General features: G+C 36.0%; 1 protein-coding gene across 4 annotated transcripts in view; it reads left to right on the top strand.

Moving 5' to 3' along the window:
• The window catches only part of TAOK1 (TAO kinase 1), a 166,159-nt gene that overhangs the window by 109,910 nt on the left and 34,030 nt on the right, over positions 1–22,219 (top strand). For 3 of the 4 annotated variants that reach the window (XM_068531225.1, XM_068531223.1, XM_068531222.1), the window contains 6 exons: positions 1,345–1,438; positions 2,994–3,075; positions 5,550–5,717; positions 7,523–7,726; positions 15,762–15,896; positions 20,347–20,583. In XM_068531225.1, the coding sequence (XP_068387326.1) occupies positions 1,345–1,438; positions 2,994–3,075; positions 5,550–5,717; positions 7,523–7,726; positions 15,762–15,896; positions 20,347–20,583 (920 nt within the window). The remainder of the gene's footprint in view (positions 1–1,344; positions 1,439–2,993; positions 3,076–5,549; positions 5,718–7,522; positions 7,727–15,761; positions 15,897–20,346; positions 20,584–22,219) is intronic. The other variant, XM_068531226.1, reaches the window with a different exon arrangement.

Below are 22,219 nucleotides of genomic sequence, written 5' to 3' on the forward strand. Positions count from 1 at the left end.
AAGCCTGGTAGACACCACCGTAAGTGATCAAAGTGAACACCATCAATAATGGAACCATTTGTAATCATACATCATCTCATAGAATAAATTAGAAAAATATAACGTTTACTTCTGTGATATTCCTGCCAAAGTTGTATAACCCAAATTTAATTATTAGGACCAACCCAAATTGAGGGATATTCAAGAGTCTTTTATACTTCAAAATTATCAAGGTCATGACTTCAACTCACCTTAAGAGACTGGAAAAAGAAGAGGAAATTCAACCCAAAATAAGCAGAAGAAAGAGAATAAAATATCAAAGCAGAAATCAGTTAAATAGAAAGCAGAGAAGCAGTAGAGAAAATCAATGAAACCAAAAACTAGTTCTTTGAGAAAATTAATAAAATTGATAAACCGCTAGCCAAATTGATCAGGAAAAGAAGAGAGAAGACACAATATCAGGAATAAGAGGTGACATCACTACAGATTTTACAGGTATTAAAAAAATTATAGGGACTTCCCTGGTGGTCCAGTGGTAAAGAATCCGCCTTCCAGTGCAGGGGATGCGTGTTCGATGATCCCACATGCCGTGGGGGCAACTAAAACCCATGCGCGACAACTACTGAGCTCACACACCTCAATGAGAGAGGCCGCGTGCCACCAACTGCAGAGCCCCCGCACACCACAACTAGAGAGAGAAAACCCAAATGCCACAACTAGAGAGAAGCCTGCACACCACAACAAAGAGCCCGTGCCGCAATGAAAGATCCCTCACGCTTTAACGAAGACCCGCCCCCCACCCCGTGACGCAACTAAGACCCAACGCAGCCAAAAAATAAAGAAAAGAAAGGAGGGAGGGAGGAAGGGAGGGAAGGAGGAAGGAAGGAAGGAATGAATGAATGAATGAATGAATTATAAGGAAATACTATGAACAACTTTGTTAATAAATTTAACAAGTTAGATAAAATAGTTTCCTTGAAGGATGCAAATGACCAAAGGACACTTTTGCTACAGAGGACATTATTTGGACACTTGATTGAAACTTGAATGGGGTTTGAGGATTTAGATGATAGTCATGTATTAGTATTAATGGTCAGTTTAATGGATGTGTTATGGTTTTTTAGTATTATGAGAATATGTTTCAGGAAATATACACTGAAGTATTTAGGAATGGTGGGGCATCATGGCAGCAATTTACTGTACATTGACTCACTTGAAAAAGTTCTTTGAACTCTACTTGAAATTTTTTTTGCTAAGTTTAAAATTATTTAAAACAAAAACAAAAACAAAAAAACTTTAACAATAATTGTGTGTCCCTGTATAACAGGCACATATTTTAACAGGAAAGTTTTCTTTCTTTTACAGCGGAAAGGAAGCCTCCTTTATTTAATATGAATGCAATGAGTGCCTTATATCACATAGCCCAAAATGAATCCCCTACACTACAGTCTAATGAATGGTGAGTATTGCTAAGAGATATATTACTCGACATTGTATAAATTAAATGCTTTTTCATAATGTTATCAAAGTGATTTCATTTCAGTTAGGTAAAATGTATTACCTGCAAAGATATTAAAATAGGTTCTATCATGTTTATCCTTTATTATGTCTGCCTTCTTAGCATATATATAACTTAGTTCAGAAACAAAGGATAGATGATGCCACACAGAAGCAAAAAAGTATTTGCTTTTCACAAAAAAATTATATTTAGTTTTTTGAACTTTAGGAACATACATAACCCTGATTATATAATAAATAGCATGATTTAAACATAATATTTTATAACTAAAATATAGATTGCCACAACCTGTAGTGAAGTTCAGTTGGAGAATGGTTTATAATTTATATAGTATAAGACATAGGTAAAGTGGTTTGATTTATCAGAATTTCCAGATAATTCATAACTTTGGAATCATTCTAATTGTTATTATGACATTTGTTATTCAGACTGCTTAATGTTTTGTTTTCTTCTAGTGCTTCCTTGATGTGATAAAATTACATTCATTCATGTAAAAAAGTTTATGGAGAACTGATTGACAGTTTTAGAAAACCAGGATTTTTATCAGAGATAGAAGATTTTACGGGGAAATTAATTCCTCAGGTGTATCTAGCATTTGAAAAATTCCAGGGGTATATGTAGCATATTTAATAAATATTTTAAAAAAGGTAGATGCATAAGTTAGCAATACTTTATTTTTTAAGGATTAATTAACACACATTCATAGTTCTTAGTACTTTTATAGATATACATAGAAGGAATCTTTTGGCTCAGACTTTAGTATTATGGTACATATAAGTAATAAATATATTGAACACAGACTGTCTTCACACTGTGTTTGATATGTTGGGGATTCAAAAAAGAGTTCCTTTTTTGCTTATAAGGAACTTAAGGTCTTATTTGAATATTGAGACAAACATCGATGGAGAAATTATTACTGGCTTACTCATTGAACTCTCATCAGTAACACTATATAATAATAATGTGTTACAGACTTCTGATGTTTTTAAAAAATATCTCAATTGGTTTTCTGGATTTAATGGAAGTTTTATCCATTTGCTCTAGGACACCAAATACTTAGGTATACAAAATGCTCCCTTCAAAGCAAATGGAGTGATATTCTGAATCACGCTATACAGAAGATGATCCAAGGGGCAAAGAAGAAAGAAAGATGGCTTATAGAAAGGAAAAAAAAATAAAGTTATCTTAGATTTGAATGCCAAAAGGAAAATATTGGCTTTTCTAATTTTCCCTCAATATAGAATGAGTTATGGTATTTTAAATGTGGGAGCAGGATTTTAAAATAATCTGTGCAAATTTATCTTTGGAAAATGGTGAAGATTCATTGGTTGCTTTAGATAACTTTTCATAGATATATATGAAATGTAAATAGTATCTCCTTTTTTTATCATTTCTTTTCCATCCCCCCTCCTATCAATAGGCACATGCCTTGTTTTGTGGATGTGTTTTTAAAGGAAATAGCAATATGTTCACTTGATACTTTCCTTTACAATAGGTCTGATTATTTTCGCAACTTTGTAGATTCTTGCCTCCAGAAAATTCCTCAAGATCGCCCTACATCAGAGGAACTTTTAAAGGTCAGTTCAATTATACTGTTTTCTACCCCTAAGAAATTATTTAAGAATGTGTTTTATTTTTCTTCGATTCTGAATCAGTATTAAGTATTCTCTACTAGTTTTTAATTAAAATGCTAATTTTGTATACTGTTCTCTCTTGAGACTCTTCTTAGATCCTAAATTTTTTCATTTATTTTTTGAAAATTGATTAATTGCTTTTACTGTGTCTGGATAGTTATTTTGGATATAGTTAAATATCCAAAATAGTACCAAATGGCTAAATTTTTATATGTGCAATAATATATTCATGAGTTATAATTACAAATTTTAATTCATGTGGAACAATATCATATTTCAAAGTTGGTAAAGCATAGTTTAACTTTAGATCTAATTTTTATATCTACCATACTTTATGTATTTTCCTGTCCTGTATTAAAATAATATGAAAGAAAGAAATGACATGTAATATATTTACATAAATATTGTGGGAGAAAAGAGATTTTAAAAGAAACTGTTAAAATGGATATCATTTATCTTTTTTGGAAATACATTTTTCTAACTTAGCAATGAAAATATTTTTTAAATCATGTAAATTCTATTCAGTTTTCACTAACTTTCATTGCCTAATTTAAATAAATGATTGGTATATGCTTCCTGTTCTCAAAAATTTATTTATTTCATTTGGCAGTTGACTATCTTATTAATAGCAGTAATAGTATTGTTGAACTTAATATAATTCTTAAAACATCTACATAAAGCAATAGTAAGTAGATTTGATTCTCTTTGTGACCCTAAGAAATCTTGTTGATTTTTCACTCTAAAATTTAAGTAGCCTATTTTTATATGAATGTTTTAGAATTTCAAAGGGATTCAGTTTATTTTCACCAACGCACATCAATTAAAGATACAAAGAAATTGGAAGGATCTTATATATATTCGATAGTATTATTTGCAACTTCAACATGTAGAAGAGCAGTATAAAGTTTCAGTAATGCTTGGGGAATTTTAGGCAGTAAGCTCACTCATACTGTCAGAAATGAAAGCTTGAATAAATTGGTACTCACAATAGCAACAAAAGGTTTAGTAAAGCTAGGAATTATGTTAGTGAAAAATAAGCAAGATCTATATGTAGAAAACTGTCAAACTTAGAAATATTTCTAAGATATATTATTTTTGGGTAAGAAGACTGAATATTGTAAATAGTGGTACATACCAAACTAAGGCTCAGGAAAAAGGAAGAATGTGATTTGCTTCTTACACTTGTCTAATATAGGTGAAAGAAGCTCTTTGGGTATAAGACAACCCACCAGGCCTAGGTATTTGGTATTTGGTGATTAGGTCCCAAGTCTGTATATAGTATTCATTTACCTGGTCCGTAGTGTGTATTGACACAGCCTTACTGGAAACGATAGGAAATATCTATCAAGTGCTTCTTTCCCTTTGGCCTAATGACATTTCTTTCACAATCCATCATAAAGAAAAAAATTAATAGAAAAAAGGTTTTTTTTAATGTATGAAGCTATTTATCTCAGAATTAAAAGTTGGAAATAACTATCCAGAATTAAGGTAATGGTTAAATAATTTTGGCATAAAGATTTGATGAAATATTCTGTAGGCATCATGTTTATGAGTTTGAAATAACAATACTTATGATAGTGAAAGTAGAATCAAATATGATATAGTTAGGACTCTGCATAGAGAAGAAATAAATTTGGCTAACAAAGAACGTAAAAGTGTTACAAAAATTCAAGGGTATCTCATGAACTCAAGGACAGAAGGTATCTTTCTGCAATCTATATACTAACTGTATCTACAAAACAAAAGTCTATACATAGAAAATTTCTGAAAAGAAAGGTATCAAAATGTAGCAGTGATATTCTCAAGTTGGAATTGTTCTTTCTACTTTTATTTATTTGATAACGTTAAGCTTTATTAAACGTTAGTGGTAAAAATCACTAATAATATAATGGCTTTTAATCAACTGGTAGTGTTTTATGAAGAGTACTGTTTATGCAACATATAAAGAAACCCGTAATATCCGGGTTTATATTACGTAATTCACCATCAGTAAATGCATTTCTGTTGAAACCTAATAAAACTCAGAACTGACGTGCCTTTTCTGTGAAATCAACAGTTATAAGAATATGTAAACCTTTAGCCTTTGTTTAGGGCTCTAATTGGACTTACTTCTTAGTGTTTAATTAAACCCTTTTATCATTTCAACTCTGCATTTTCAGTTGACCAACAAAAGTATGATGTGCAAAGTTTTTATAAAATGTACAGGGGTAGTTCTGTAGGCAGAGAGTGAATATATGTAAATGACAATTTTGTAAGTATAAGATGTCAGAAATGTAATAGAATTCAATAGCTATAGATTTTATGCATTATCTATCATGATTATTCAGGATAGTATCTCTAGGGTCTAAGAAGGGGTACATTTGTACTAATTGAAAAATATACAGATTTCAACTTGACTTTTACATTCTCTTATCCAGCACATGTTTGTTCTTCGGGAGCGCCCTGAAACAGTGTTAATAGATCTTATTCAGAGGACAAAGGATGCAGTAAGGGAGCTGGACAATCTGCAGTATCGAAAGATGAAGAAACTCCTTTTCCAGGAGGCACATAATGGACCAGCAGTAGAAGCACAGGAAGAAGAAGAGGTAATAATTTAGAAATGATGCAAATATTGAGCTCTCTTCATTGGCTTCTTTACTTATGCAACTTGTCTTTTACATCACGAATCTCTTACATCAGTGGTTCTCAGGTTGTGTTTTCTTAACACTGGTCCCGTAAGATCCCAGGTGGGAAAAAAGGGTTTTGTGTTCTTTAAATCCAGTCCCTTCATAGTGCACATTGGCATACATAGTAAAGCTCTGAGAAGTCTTGTATTAAAGAAACCAGTTCAACTTTGTTTAATCTAGTCCCTCTCAAATTTCTTGGCCACTGAACTCTTTTTTTTGCCTGATTGTCCAATTGTGTGGGACATGCTTTTGAAAGTATTTGAAACTATAGACTCTGGAAGTTGACAGTACTCACTCACAAGTCATTAGAAAGTTACCAAGCATTCTTCCAGGGACACTTCTTTTCAGTTCTGCATACTTTCATTCCATCTACGCAGTTCTAAAATACTCATTTTACAAATGAGTAAAAGCAAGGGTCAGTGGTTAACTCACTGTACGTAGAGCCATATGGGTTCAAATTCAAATAGCTGTCACTCTTAAGGTCAAGTTCTTTCCCTGTTGCCTTTTAAGGAGAATGGAAATATAAATTTGCAATGGATATGTTACAGAACTTTCTCACATGGAAATATACATATAAAGCTATCTTTTTTACTGTAAATATTTTCAGTTTTCTTCTTTGCTTCTGTCAGAATTCCAGAGCTTTGATTTGTTTTTTCTGTTGTCCAGTGAGAGAGATCACTTTGCATTCTGAAACTAGGAGCAGCAGTTAGTTACTTTTCTTTTTAATAGTGCTACATAATTAATGAACTATAAAATGCAAGATTTTCTTAACCTACAGTTTTGGGTATTTTTGTTTTGTTTTTTAGTTCTTTTGATAGTCTTTCGAAAATTGTTTTGGGTTATTTTAGATATATGAAATAAAGTTGTGGTAAAGTAAAGTTGTGAAATTAATAAGATTCTAATGTAGTTTAATCTATAACAGCATCTCTGTTAGGCTAGAGATAAAAGAAAAGTTCCTCTATATATACCATGTGTCCATATTTATTAAATTCTGCATACCTTATAGAATTTTGGTATGGTAAGACTATTGTAATGTTGGTACCCAGATACCATGGCTTGCCTGGTTACTTCAGAAAAACATTCTTGTGATTGTGACTACATATATATGTAATACATAATTTTTAATTTACAGAAAAATAGGAATTAAATTATTTGGTGCTAGAAGGATAGGCTAGAGACTATATTTTAAGTAGAAAGAAAAATACACTTCAAAAGGCTTCAACAAAAAAATAACAACTAAAAGGAGTTGTTTCTAGGATTTTTTTTTTTAAAGGTTAGGGCTTGTTTTTTGTTTTTTGGAAGCACAGAGTCCTAACCACTGGACTGACATGGAATTCCCATGGTTAGGGCTTCTTTTAACCATGGGAATCATTGAGAAATGAGCAGAATCTCTGTATATACCCCATGAGATGTCTGGTAAAAATGGATTTCAAAAAGTGTCAAACAATTTAGAGAAAATGCTGTACTTTGGAAATAACCCAAAACTGGTAAACTGCCTTTTTCACACAGTTGGTTTGCTTTTTGTTATTTACCTGTTGGTCATTTTTATTTGTTTATTTTTCTATTAGCAGTTGGTTAACTTCCTGGTCTCACCAAATAAAGGGAATGTCTCATGATAGGCCTCTGACTTTCTAAAGACTGTGTGCCAAGCAGTGTGCTTGGTGCTTATATTCAAGAAATCGAAAGAGATACAGATATTTGAACCTAATGCTCTTTTTCCTTAGGAACAAGATCATGGTGTTGGACGGACAGGAACAGTGAATAGTGTTGGAAGTAATCAGTCTATTCCCAGTATGTCCATCAGTGCCAGTAGCCAAAGCAGTAGTGTTAACAGTCTTCCAGATGCCTCGGATGACAAGAGTGAGCTAGACATGATGGAGGGAGACCACACAGTGATGTCTAATAGTTCTGTCATCCATTTAAAACCTGTGAGTATTTGGATTTCAGTGAAAAAAAATTTCTACTTTGGTAAATAATTTTCTTCATCTGATTAGTTTAAGAGGAGATTTTTTTTTTTGAATTTTTGAATTTTATTTTATTTATTTTTTTATACAGCAGATTCTTATTAGTCATCAATTTTATACACATCAGTGTATACATGTCAATCCCAATCGCCCAGTTCAGCACACCACCATCCCCACCCCACCACGGCTTTCCCCCCCTTGGTGTCCATACGTTTGTTCTCTACATCTGTGTCTCAACTTCTGCCTTGCAAGCTGATTCATCTGTACCATTTTTCTAGGTTCCACATTCATGTGTTAATATACGATATTTGTTTTCCTCTTTCTGACTTACTTCACTCTGTATGACAGTCTCTAGATCCATCCACATCTCAACAGATGACCCAATTTCGTTCATTTTTATGGTTGAGTAATATCCCATTTTATATATGTACCACATCTTCTTTATCCATTCGTATGTTGATGTGCATTTAGGTTGCTTCCATGACCTGGCTATTGTAAATAGTGCTGCAATGAACATTGGGGTGCATGTATCTTTTTGAATTATGGTTTTCTCTGGGTATATGCCCAGTAGTGGGATTGCTGGATCATATAGTAATTCTATTTTTACTTTTTTAAGGAACCTGCATACCGTTCTCCATAGTGGCTGTATCAATTTACATTCCCACCAACAGTGCAAGAGGGTTCCTTTTTCTCCACACCCTCTCCAGCATTTGTTGTTTGTAGATTTTCTGATGATGCCCATTCTAACTGCTGTGAGGTGATACCTCATTGTAGTTTTGATTTGCATTTCTCTAATAATTAGTGATGTTGAGCAGCTTTTCATGTGCTTCTTGGCCATATCTGTATGTCTTCTTTGGAGAAATGTCTATTTAGATCTTCTGCCCATTTTTGGATTGGGTTGTTTGTTTCTTTAATATTGAGCTGCATGAGCTGTTTATATATTTTGGAGATTAATCCTTTGTCCATTGATTCGTTTGCAAATATTTTCTCCCATTCTGAGGGTTGTCTTTTCGTCTTGTTTATAGTTTCCTTTGCTGTGCAAAAGCTTTTAAGTTTCATTAGGTCCCATTTGTTTACTTTTGTTTTTATTTCCATTACTCTAGGAGGTGGATCAAAAAAGATCTTGCTGTGATTTATGTGAAAGAGTGTTCTTCCTATGTTTTCCTCTAAGAGTTTTATAGTGTCCGGTCTTACATTTAGGTCTCTAATCCACTTTGCGTTTATTTTTGTGTATGGTGTTAGGGAGTGTTCTAATTTCATTCTTTTACATGTAGCTGTCCACTTTTCCCAGCACCACTTATTGAAGAGACTGTCTTTTCTCCATTGTACATCCTTGCCTCCTTTGTCATAGATTAGTTGACCATAAGTGCATGGGTTTATCTCTGGGCTTTCTCTCTTGTTCCATTGATCTGTGTTTCTGTTTTTGTGCCAGTACCATATTGTCTTGATTACTGTAGCTTTGTAGTATAGTCTGAAGTCAGGGAGTCTGATTCCTCCCACTCCATTTTTTTCCCTCAAGACTGCTTTGGCTATTTGGGGTCTTTTGTGTCTCCATACAGATTTTAAGAGTTTTGGTTCTAGTTCCGTAAAAAATGCCATTGGTAATTTTATAGGGATTGCATTGAATCTGTAGATTGCTTTGGGTAGTATAGTCATGTTCACAATATTGATTCTTCCAATCCAAGAACATGGTATATCTCTCCATCTGTTGGTATCATCTTTAATTTCTTTCATCAGTGTCTTATAGTTTTCTGCATACAGGTCTTTTGTCTCCCTAGGTAGGTTTATTCCTAGATATTTTATTCTTTTTGTTGCAATGGTAAATGGGAGTGTTTCCTTAATTTCTCTTTCAGATTTTTCATCATTAGTGTATAGGAATGCAAGAGATTTCTGTGCATTAATTTTGTATCCTGCGACTTTACCAAATTCATTGATTAGCTCTAGTAGTTTTCTGGTGGCATCTTTAGGATTCTCTATGTAAAGTGTCATGTCATCTGCAAACAGTGACAGTTTTACTTCTTCTTTTCCAATTTGTATTCCTTTTATTTCTTTTTCTTCTCTGATTGCCGTGGCTAGGACTTCCAAAACTATGTTGAATAATAGTGGTGAGAGTGGACATCCTTGTCTTGTTCCTGATCTTAGAGGAAATGCTTTCAGTTTTTCACCATTGAGAATGATGTTTGCTGTGGGTTTGTCGTATATGGCCTTTATCATGTTGAGGTAGGTTCTCTCTATGCCCACTTCTTGGAGAGTTTTTATCATAAATGGGTGTTGAATATTGTCAAAAGCTTTTTCTGCATCAATTGAGATGATCATATGGTTTTTCTTCTTCAATTTGTTAACATGGTGTATCACATTGATTGATTTGCATATATTGAAGAATCCTTGCATCCCTGGGATAAATCCCACTTGATCATGGTATATGATCCTTTTAATGTGTTGTTGGATTCTGTTTGCTAGTATTTTGTTGAGGACTTCTGCATCTATATTCATCAGTGATATTGGTCTGTAATTTTCTTTTTTTGTAGTATCTTTGGTGTTGGTATCAGGGTGATGGTGGCCTCATAGAATGAGTTTGGTAGTGTTCCTCCCTCCGCAGTTTTTTGGAAGAGTTTGAGAAGGGTGGGTGTTAGCTCTTCTCTAAATGTTTGATAGAATTCACCTGTGAAGCCGTCTGGTCCTGGACTTTTGTTTGTTGGAAGATTTTTAATCACAGTTTCAATTTCATTACTTGTGATTGGTCTGTTCATAGTTTCTGTTTCTTCCTGGTTCAGTCTTGGAAGGTTATACCTTTCTAAGAATTTGTCCATTTCTTCCAGTTGTCCATTTTATTGGCATAAAGTTGCTTGTAGTAGTCTCTTAGGATGCTTTGTATTTCTGTGGTGTCTGTTGTAACTTCTCCTTTTTCATTTCTAATTTTATTGATTTGAGTCCTCTCCCTCTTTTTCTTGATGATTCTGGCTAATGGTTTATCAATTTTGTTTATCTTCTCAAAGAACCAGCTTTTAGTTTTATTGATCCTTGTTATTGTTTTGTTTCTATTTCATTTATTTCTTCTCTGATCTTTATGATTTCTTTCCTTCTGCTAACTTTGGGTTTTGTTTGTTCTTCTTTGTCTAGTTCCTTTAGGTGTAAGGTTAGATTGTTTATTTGAGATTTTTCTTGTTTCTTGAGGTAGGCTTGTATAGCTATAAACTTCCCTCTTAGAACTGCTTTTGCTGCATCCCATAGGTTTTGGATTGTCGTGTTTTCATTGTCATTTGTCTCTAAGTATTTTTTGATTTCCTCTTTGATTTCTTCAGTGATCTCTTGGTTATTTAGTAACGTATTGTTTAGCGTCCATGTGTTTGTGCTTTTTACGTTTTTTTCCCTGTAATTCATTTCTAATCTCATAGCGTTGTGGTCAGAAAAGATGCTTGATATGATTTCAATTTTCTTAAATTTATTGTGGCTTGATTTGTGACCCAAGATGTGATCTATCCTGGAGAATGTTCCGTGCGCACTTGAGAAGAACGTGTAATCTGCTGTTTCTGGATGGAATGTCCTATAAATATCAATTAACTCTATCTGGTCTATTGTGTCATTTAAAGCTTCTGTTTCCTTATTTATTTTCATTTTGGATGATCTGTCCATTGGTGTAAATGAGGTGTTAAAGTCCCCCACTATTGTTGTGTTACTGTCGATTTCCTCTTTTATAGCTGTTAGCAGTTGCCTTATGTATTGAGGTGCTCCTGTGTTGGGTGCATATATATTTATAATTGTTATATCTTCTTCTTGGATTGATCCCTGGATCATTATGTAGTGTCCTTCCTTGTCTCTTGTAACATTCTTTATTTTAAAGTCTATTTTATCTGATATGAGTATTGCTAGTCCAGCTTTCTTTTGATTTCCATTTGCATGGAATATCTTTTTCCATCCCCTCCCTTTCAGTCTGTATGTGTCCCTAGGTCTGAAGTGGGTCTCTTGTAGACAGCATATAGATTGGTCTTGTTTTTGTATCCATTCAGCAAGCCTGTGTCTTTTGGTTGGAGCCTTTAATCCATTCACGTTTAAGGTAATTATCGATATGTATGTTCCTATGACCATTTTCTTAATTGTTTTAGGTTTGTTTTTGTAGGTCCTTTTCTTCTCTTGTGTTCCCCCTTAGAGAAGTTCCTTTAGCATTTGTTGTAGAGCTGGTTTGGTGGTGCTGAATTCCCTTAGCTTTTGCTTGTCTGTAAAGCTTTTGATTTCTCCATCGAATCTGAATGAGATCCTTGCCGGGTAGAGTAATCTTGGTTGTAGGTTCTTTCCTTTCATCACTTTAAGTATATCATGCCACTCCCTTCTGGCCTGTAGAGTTTCTGCTGAGAAATCAGCTGTTAACCTTATGGGAGTTCCCTTGTATGTTATTTGTCGTTTTTCCCTTGCTGCTTTCAATAATTTTTCTTTGTCTTTAATTTTTGCCAGTTTGATTACTATGTGTCTCGGCGTGTTTCTCCTTGGGTTTATCCTGTATGGCACTCTCTGCACTTCCTGGACTTGGGTGGCTGGCTATTTCCTTTCCCATGTTAGGGAAGTTTTCGACTATAATGTCTTCAAATATTTCCTCGGGTCCTTTCTCTCTCTCTTCTCCTTCTGGGACCCCTATAATGCAAATGTTGTTGCGTTTAATGTTGTCCCAGAAGTCTCTTAGGCTGTCTTCATTTCTTTTCATTCTTTTTTCTATATTCTGTTCCGCAGCAGTGAATTCCACCGTTCTGTCTTCCAGTTCACTTATCTGTTCTTCTGCCTCAGTTATTCTGCTATTGATTCCTTCTAGTGTAGTTTTCATTTCAGTTATTGTATTGTTCATCTCTGTTTGTTTGTTCTTTAATTCTTCTAGGTCTTTGTTAAACATTTCTTGCATCTTCTCGATCTTTGCCTCCATTCTTTTTCTGAGGTCCTGGATCATCTTCACTATCATTATTCTGAATTCTTTTTCTGGAAAGTTGCCTATCTCCACTTCATTTAGTTGTTTTTCTGGGGTTTTATCTTGTTCCTTCATCTGGTACATAGCCCTCTGCCTTTTCATCTTGTCTATCTTTCTGTGAATGTGATTTTTGTTCCACAGGCTGCAGGATTGTAGTTCTGCTTGCTTCTGCTCTCTGCCCTCTGTTGGATGAGACTATCTAAGAGGCTTGTGCAAGTTTCCTGATGGGAGGGACTGGTGGTGGGTAGAGCTGACTGTTGCTGTGGTGGTCAGAGCTCAGTAAAACTTTTAATCCGCTTGACTGCTGATGGGTGGGGCTGGGTTCCCTCCCTGTTGGTTGTTTGGCCTGAGGCAACCCAACACTGGAGCCTACCTGGGCTTTTTGGTGGGGCTACTGGCGGACCTCTGGGAGGGCTCATGCCAAGGAGTACTTCCCAGAACTTCCGCTGCCAGTGTCCTTGTCCCCACAGTGAAACAGTGCCACCCCCCGCCTGTGCAGGAGACCCGCCAACACTAGCAGGTAGGTCTGGTTCAGTCTCCCCTGGGGTCACTTCTCCTTCCCCTGGGTCCCAATGCACACACTGCTTTGTGTGTGCCCTCCAAGAGTGGAGTCTCTGTTTCCCCCAGTCCTGTCGAAGTCCTGCAGTGAAATCCCACTAGCCTTCAAAGTCTGATTCTCTAGGAATTCCTCCTCCCGTTGCCGGACCCCCAGGTTGGGAACCTGACGTGGGGCTCAGAACCTTCACTCCAGTGGGTGGACTTCTGTGGTATAAGTGTTCTCCAGTCTGTGAGTCACCCACCCAGCAGTTATGGCATTTGATTTTACTGTGATTGCACCCCTCCTACCGTCTCACTGTGGCTTCTCCTTTGTCTTTGGATGTGAGGTATCTTTTTTTGGTGGGTTCCAGTGTCTTCCTGTCGATGATCGTCCAGCAGTTAGTTGTGATTCTGGTGTTCTTGCAAGAGGGAGGGAGAGCGCCTCCTTCTACTTCGCCATCTTGGTTCCTAATCCCCTTCGAGATTTTTTTTTTTTCTTTGCTGTTTCAGAAGTTTGGAACAATTTTAGGTAACTTATTTTAGAATGGCAATAGGCTTGTTAATTCCCAATGTAATGTCTGCATTTGGGAAACTAATGTTTTGAGAATACAAAAAATATTTTTAAAAATCTTAGAAGAAAAAATACAGGAATACTATATATAATGTATTATTTGCAGTTACTTAGATGGAAAATAAAGTATTTAAAAATAGTAGATAAAAAAAAATAGTAGGTTTACTCATGAAATTCATTATAATATAACGGTTACCTTTGAAGAGTGGGAGAATGGGGTAGGATGGGTGGAGACCAAAAGTGACTTTTGCATTATCCATAATGTTTACATCTTTAAGATAAAACTTAGTGTAATTATGGAAAAATATAAATTCTGGGTTTAGGAAATACCGGTGTTTAGTACTTTAGTCTTCATACTTTCGAATGCAAGATTTTAAATTTTCTTGAAAATATTTGAAGATCAGATAACTCCTTTTAGCAGTTAATAGGAATGCTTCCTTTTAAACTTCACAGCTTGCAGTGTTACCTAGAAAGTTACTAGGAATAATAGCTAAAAGGTGGAACCAATACAAGTGTTCCTCAACAGATAAATGGATAAAGAAAACCATGGTATATATATTTTTCAGCTGTAAAAAGGAATGAAATTCTGATACATGCTACAACATTAGTGAACCTTGAAAACATTATGCTAAATGATATACGTCAGATGTAAAAGGACAAATAATGTATAATTCCACTTATATGAACTATCTAGAATAGACAAATTCATAGAGACAGAAAGTGGATTAGAGGTTACCAGGGGCTGACTGGAGGATGAAATGGAGAATTTTTGCTAATGGATACAGAATTTCCATTTGGAGTGATGAAAAAGTTTGGGAAATAGTGGGGATGGTGGCACAGCATTGAAAATATAATTGACGCCACTGAATTGTATACGTAAAAATGGTTAAAATGGAAAAATTTATATTACAAATGTTTTAACACGCAGTTTTCAAGAATGATTTAGTTAAGTAGTAGTGTTATTTAGGGAAAAATCATGTTTAATTTTTATATTCTTAGGTAAGAGGATTAGCTGTAAAAAGAGTATTCCCACAATTAGTTGGTTGCTAGTTGACTTCCTCTTCAGTTAATGAACTAAGGTATATGTCAAGAAAGACATAAGTTCTCAAAATTTGTATAACTATTTTTTGTTTACTTGGACAAATGGCAGAAGTATTATAAAGATCTTTTATTTTTTTTTTTTTTTATTTATGTTCCTCTTTTACAAGTGAGACAAATTTTTTTTTTTTACCTTTTTTTTTAAAATTTATTTATTATTTATTTATTTATTTATTTTTGGCTGTGTTGGGTCTTCGTTTCTGTGCGAGGGCTTTCTCTAGTTGCGGCGAGCGGGGGCCACTCTTCATCGCGGTGCGTGGGCCTCTCACTGTCGTGGCCTCTCTTGTTGCGGAGCACAGGCTCCAGACGCGCAGGCTCAGTAGTTGTGGCTCACGGGCCCAGTTGCTCCACGGCATGTGGGATCTTCCCAGACCAGGGCTCGAACCCGTGTCCCCTGCATTGGCAGGCAGACTCCCAACCACTGCGCCACCAGGGAAGCCCATATAAAGATCTTTTTAAGCTGTATTATTACTTCTAAAACCCAAGAGCCTTAGAGTAATTAATTTTATTACTGCTGTTTAAAATACTGGCTGCATGCTTTATTATCTTTGTTTTTAAGTTATGTTAAAGCTTTTTAATTTTGCATTTAATGAATATTAATAACTCTAGCCATATACATTTCCTTATCCTGAATCTGTGTGCTATTTCATACACTGAGGAAATAATGTCTCCTGATTCAAATTGTGTTGAAAATAAAATGTCAGCATTCCCATGTTTTGTTTTTGCTTTTTAAAATTATGTCTTTGAGATTTATTGATCAAGTTGTGTTTAAACTTTAACTTTCTTGAAAGTTCACGTGAACTGTGTTCACCTCAGATAGTAATGTCTGTTTCTTTGCCTAGGAGGAAGAAAATTACAGAGAAGAGGGAGATCCTAGAACAAGGGCATCAGATCCACAATCTCCACCCCAAGTATCTCGTCATAAATCACACTACCGTAATCGAGAACACTTTGCTACTATACGGACGGCATCACTGGTATGTTCTACTGCAAATTAGAAATATATTTTTCATGTTGGACATTGGCACCTATCTATACTCAAGTATAATTATCTCTTTTTTTTTATTCAGGGTTTATTTTGCAAAACGTTTATTCAACATTTAACTACCTCTTATGAGAAAGATATTATACAAAGCACTCTGAGAGATGTGTACACAAATAAGTAATATATTAGAATATATTGAATTAGCTTAAGAGGGCTAAAAGGTACTAAATAGGAATTCAGATTACCTTTGAATCGGGGCATAAAGGGAGTATTTATAAAATAAATCATCTGAGCCTTTAATAATTAGTTGGTTTTAGGCACGGGGGAGAGGAAAAATGTAATTTCCACCTAAGAATTGACCAAAATGAGCGGGGGGGGGATGTTTGGGAAATAGCAAGTAATCCAATTTGATATACTCAAAATGTAGTTCTTCTGATTTCCCAAATAATAAAAATGGATTATTTGTTCATTACAAGGATGTTGTTATACTGGGGTACTCATAACCCTAATCAGTCAGATATGTAGAACCAAAACATGATAAAGAATACTTACTAGGGATAGAAAGAAAATACGTTAAGATATCAAAGGGAAAATAGGTTATTAGAAAATATGACAGAAAGAAAAAAATATATGGGAGTTACCTGAATTATCAACTACATAGCAGATCTTATAAATCCCATGCTGTGGCCCATGAATCTGAATGATGTCTAAGGTCAAGAACACCATCCCCTACCATAAGTCAAGTCATTCCTACTATTCTACAACATGTAAATAATTCTTTGAATGGAGCAAGTAGCAAACAATGATTGCTTAATTTTTTCATGACTATTTTAATAAATACCTGGACAGGGGCCAGCTTGTGGGAAAACATCTTTGTGACTGGGCACATATTAAGTGTTTCCCAAGCAAGCCTTCTGTCCCAAATTTTGGCTCCCTCAAATTAATTAAGGACACTATTTATTTATTTAGTCAGTTAATTAGTTAGTTAGTTAGTTAGTTGTGCTGCGCTGCATGGCTTGCGGGATGTTAATTCTCCAACCAGGAGTCCTAACCACTGGACCGCCAGGGAGTTCCATAAAGACAGTCTTAAAAAGTTATGGCTTTAGGGCTTCCCTGGTGGCGCAGTGGTTGAGAATCCGCCTGCCAAGGCAGGGGACACAGGTTCGAGCCCTGGTCCGGGAAGATCCCACATGCCGTGGAGCAACTAAGCCCTTGAGCCACAACTACTGAGCCTGTGCTCTAGAGCCCGTGAGCCACAACTACTGAGCCTGCATGCTGCAACTACTGAAGGCCGCGTGCTGCAACTACTGAAGCATGGGTGCCTAGAGCCCGTGCTCCGCAACAAGAGAAGCCACCGCAATGAGAAGCTCTCGTACCGCAACAAAGAGTAGCCCCGCACACCACAACTAGAGAAAGCCTGTATGCAGAAATGAAGACCCAACACAGCCAAAAATAAATAAATTAAATTTAAAAAAAAGTTTTAGAAAACTTAAGATCCATATTCTTAAACCTAGTAAGTCCATTTATTTCAAGTAAAACATTCAGAGAGTAGGTATATTTGTGTACAAAGATATGAGTAGCTATATTATTCAATATGATTACCACGTACCATAACTCAGTCTGACTTATGCCTTGGATTTTTTTCATACAATAAAATGCGTAGATCTTAGGTATTCAATTTGAAGTATTTTTAGTGGTACACATTATGTTAACCATCGACTAAAAAAAAAAAAAAAATTAAAATTTATTGTCGTTCCAGAAAGTTTCCTCATACCCCTCTTTAGTCAACTCTCCACTCTCATGACCACCACTTTCTGTTTCTTCACTGTTGTTAGTTCTGTTTTTGGATTTTATATCGGTGGAATCACACAGAATGTACTCTTTTGTGTCTGGCTTATTTTGCTCAGCTTAATGTTTTTGAGATTCATCTATATTGTGTTCATCAAAGTTCATTCTTTTTTATTACTGTAAATATATTTTCATTGTGTGAATATACCACAATATTTTAATCCATTCTTCTATTGAGGAACACTTGGTTTGATTCCTGTTTGGGGCTATTACACATAAGATTGTTATAAACATTCTTATACAAGCCTTTATGTGAACATTATGTGTTAATTTCTTTTTGGTAAATACCTAAGAGTAGAATTGCTGAGTCATGGGGTATATATATGTTTAACTTCCTCTGTCAGTTTTCCAAAATGGTTGTACCATTTCACATGCCTATCAGCAATGTGTATGAGTTCCAGTTGGTCTGTATCCTCTCCAACATTTGGTGTTGTCACTTTTTTTAGCCATTGTAGTGGGTGTGAAATGGAATCTCATAGTGGATTTTTTTGTTTGTTTTTTGCATTTTCCTGTGACTAAAGATGTCACCTTTTCATGTGCTTATTGTCTGTTCATATTTCTTCTTTAGTGAAGTGTCTCTTCAACTCTTTTGCCTGGTTTCTTATTCAGATGTTCACATTATAATATTGATTTTACGAGTTCTTTATATAGTCTGGTTACAAGTATTATATCTCATATATATCTTGCAAATGTTTTTTCTTCATCTGTGGTTTACCTAGTCTTTTTCTTACTGTTGTCTTGATGAGAGGTTAAAATTTTTTAGTTTTAAATTCCAATTTAAACAACCAAATTAAAACATAGGTAAAGGACTTGAATAAACATTTCTGCAAAGAATATATATCTTTTAAAAACAGAAGGCCTTCCCTGGTGGCACAGTGGTTAAGAATCCGCCTGCAAATGCAGGGGACATGGGTTCGAGCCCTGGTCCGGGGAGATCCCACATGCTGCGGAGCAACTAAGCCCGTGCGCCACAACTACTGAGCCTGTGCTCCAGAGCCCGTGAGCCATAACTACTGAGCCTGCGTGCCGCAACTACTTAAGCCCGCGTGCCTAGAGCCCATGCTCCGCAACAAGAGAAGCCACTGCAGTGAGAAGCCTGTGCACTGCAAGAAAGAGTAGCTCCCACTTGCTGCAACTAGAGAAAGCCTGCGTGCAGCAACGAAGACCCAACGCAGCCAAAAATAAATAAATAAATAAATTTTAAAAAATAACAATAATGCTGCAGTGAACAGGAAGGTACAGATATCTTTTAAAAAAAGGAAAAGAAAAGAAAAAACAAAATAACAAGTGTTGGAGGGAGTGCAGAGAAATTGGAACTCCTGTATATTGCTGGTAGGAATGTAAAGTGGTTCAGCTGCTGTGGAAAACAGTTGATGATGCCTCAAAAACGTAAACATAGATTTACCACATGACCCAGCTGTTCTACTACTAGGTATATACCCAAAAGAATTGAAAACAGTTACTCAAACAAGTACACTACACACATGTTCACAGCAGCACTATTCACAATACCCAAAAAGTGGAAACAACACAGATATTAATATTCACCAGTGGATGAATGTATAAACAAATTATGGTATATGCAAACAGTGGAATATTATTTAGCTATAAAAAGGAATGAAATACTGATACATGCTATACAACATGGATGAACCTTGCAAACATGCTAAATTAAAGAAGCCAGACACAAAAGGTCACATATTATATGACTCTATTTATATGAAATATCCAGAGTAGATAAATCCATAGAGACAGAAAACAGATTGGTGGTTACCAAAAGGGAAGAATGGGGAGCAGCTGCATAACAGGTACAGGGTTTTCTTCTGAGGTGGTAAAACTGTCTTTTAAGTAGATAGAGGTGGTGGTTGCCTAACATTGTGAATATACTAAATGCTGCTGGGTTGTTCACTTTAAAATGATTAATTTTATATTATGTGAATTTCACCTCAATTAAAAAATTCAGTTTATACATTTTTGTCTTTATAGTCAGTGCTTTTTGTGTCCTGCCCAAGAAATATTTGCCTGCGCTATGGTCATGAAGATATTTTGGTTTTCTTCCTACTTTATGATTCTGGATTTCGTGTTTATGTCAAATGATTCTCAAATTAATTTTTGTATATAGCGTGATACAGAAGTCAAGATTTTTGTTTTTACTTTTATATACAGAGAACCAGTTGCGTGAGCAGAATTTGATGATAACACATTTTTTCCTCTTTGAATTGACTTTTTGGTGGAAAATCAATTGACTAAATATATTTGGGTCTATTTCTAGATTTTATTCTGTTCCTTTGATCTATTCAGCCTATTCTTCCACCAGTTCCACATTGTTTGGATTACTGAAATGTGTGTCTTCCAACTTTTTTTCCCTCAAGATTGTTTTGGCTATTGTAGGTCCTTTACATTCCAATATAAACTTTAGAACCAGCGTGTCTATTTCTTTAGGAGACCACCTGGAAATTTAATTGGAAACTGCTCACTGGAATCTCTTACAGTGATTGTCTACTTGGCTAAATAGTAGAGTGGTCTAAAATGCTTCTGAAATAAAAATGTTTTGCTTAATTTTATTCTTTTCTCTCCATTGTTTGTGTGTCTAGGTTACAAGGCAAATGCAAGAACATGAGCAGGACTCTGAGCTTAGAGAACAAATGTCTGGCTACAAGAGAATGAGGCGGCAACATCAAAAGCAGCTGATGACTCTGGAAAATAAGTTAAAGGCTGAGATGGATGAACATCGCCTCAGATTAGACAAAGATCTTGAAACACAACGTAACAATTTTGCTGCAGAAATGGAGAAACTTATCAAGAAACATCAGGCTGCCATGGAAAAAGAGGTGGCTGATTCAGTATTACTAATTTATTTACTCTAGATTGTAACCATCTCAGAATTAACCAAGATGGCATTTTGATGTTAGGATATATCTTCCCCAGAACCAAGCAAATCAGATGGGGAAAGGAAGAAACATTTATATAACTTGTATAATATCAGGTACTGAGTCTGGGAACCAACAGATGTGGGATTATTTCCTGACACTGATAGTTTTATAGTATCACAGTGGGTAAATCATGCAACCATTCTAGGCCCTAGGTACCCTGATTATCTGAGGAGTTTGTTAATCACCTATCAATAGGTGATTTAGGTCTCGAAAAATCATTCATGATTCTCGTCTCTGTGATTTTTGGAGACCTATCTTAAATTTATAGCAGCATTTTAATATCAGAGAATAATTGAAGATTACAGAGAATGTTAGAGATAATAAAAGAGGTTCAGATTAAGATTTAGCCCATTTGTGGGTTTGGTTTTTTTTTTTAATATTTATTTATTTATTTATTTTTGGCTGCATTGGGTATTCATTGCTGTGCGCAGGCTTTCTCTAATTGCAGCGAGTGGGGGCTACTCTTTGTTGCAGTGCACGTGCTTCTCATTGCGGTGGCTTCTCTTGTTGCAGAGCACGGGCTCTAGGCATGCGGGTTTCAGTAATTGTGGCACACAGGCTCAGTAGTTGTGGCTCACAGGCTCTAGAGCTCAGGCTCAGTGGTTGTGGCACACAGGCTTCGTTGCTCTGCAGCATGTGGGATCTTCCCAGACCAGGGCTCGAACCCGTGTCCCCTGCATTGGCGGGCGGATTCTTAACCACTGCACCACTAGGGAAGTCCCAGCCCATTTGTTTTTTGTTTTTTTTAATTCATTTTTGGCTGTGTTGGGTCTTGGTTGCGGCATGTGGGATCTTCGTTGCAGCATGCGGGATCTTTCATTGTGGCGCCCGGGGTCTTCGTTGCGGCTCACAGGCTTCTCTCTAGTTGTGGCGCATGGGCTTCAGAGTGCGTGGGCTCTGTAGTTGTGGCACGTGGGCTCCAGAGCACATGGGCTCTGTAGTTTGCCATACGCAGGCTCTCTAGTGGAGGCGCGCGGGCTTAGTTGCCTTGCAGCATGTGGGATCTTAGTTCCCCAACCAGGGATTGAACCCGCGTCCCCTGCATTGGAAGGCCGATTCTTTTTTTCCTTTTTTTAAAATATATATATATATATATTTTTTAAATTAATTAATTAATTAATTAATTTTTATTTTTTGGCTGTGTTGGGTCTTCGTTTCTGTGCGAGAACTTTCTCTAGTTGTGGCGAGCGGGTGTGTGCGGGCCTCTCACTGTCATGGCCTCTCTTGTTGCAGAGCACAGGCTCCAGACATGCAGGCTCAGTACTTGTGGCTCACGGGCCCAGTTGCTCCGCGGCATGTGGGATCATCCCAGACCAGGGCTCGAACCCGTGTCCCCTGCATTGGCAGGCAGATTCTCAACCACTGCGCCACCAGGGAAGCCCCTCTTCTAATGTTTTTGATGTCCCATCAGTTAAATTTTATTTTGATAGTCACATTTGTCAGGTAAAATGTAAGGTTCTCTGTAAATTCACACAATATCTAGAAATGTGTCTGGCTTGTCCACATTGAGGCATTATTTATTATAGTTACCCTG

Source organism: Eschrichtius robustus, chromosome 20 (assembly GCF_028021215.1).
Source record: "Eschrichtius robustus isolate mEscRob2 chromosome 20, mEscRob2.pri, whole genome shotgun sequence".
Classification (NCBI taxonomy): domain Eukaryota; kingdom Metazoa; phylum Chordata; class Mammalia; order Artiodactyla; family Eschrichtiidae; genus Eschrichtius; species Eschrichtius robustus.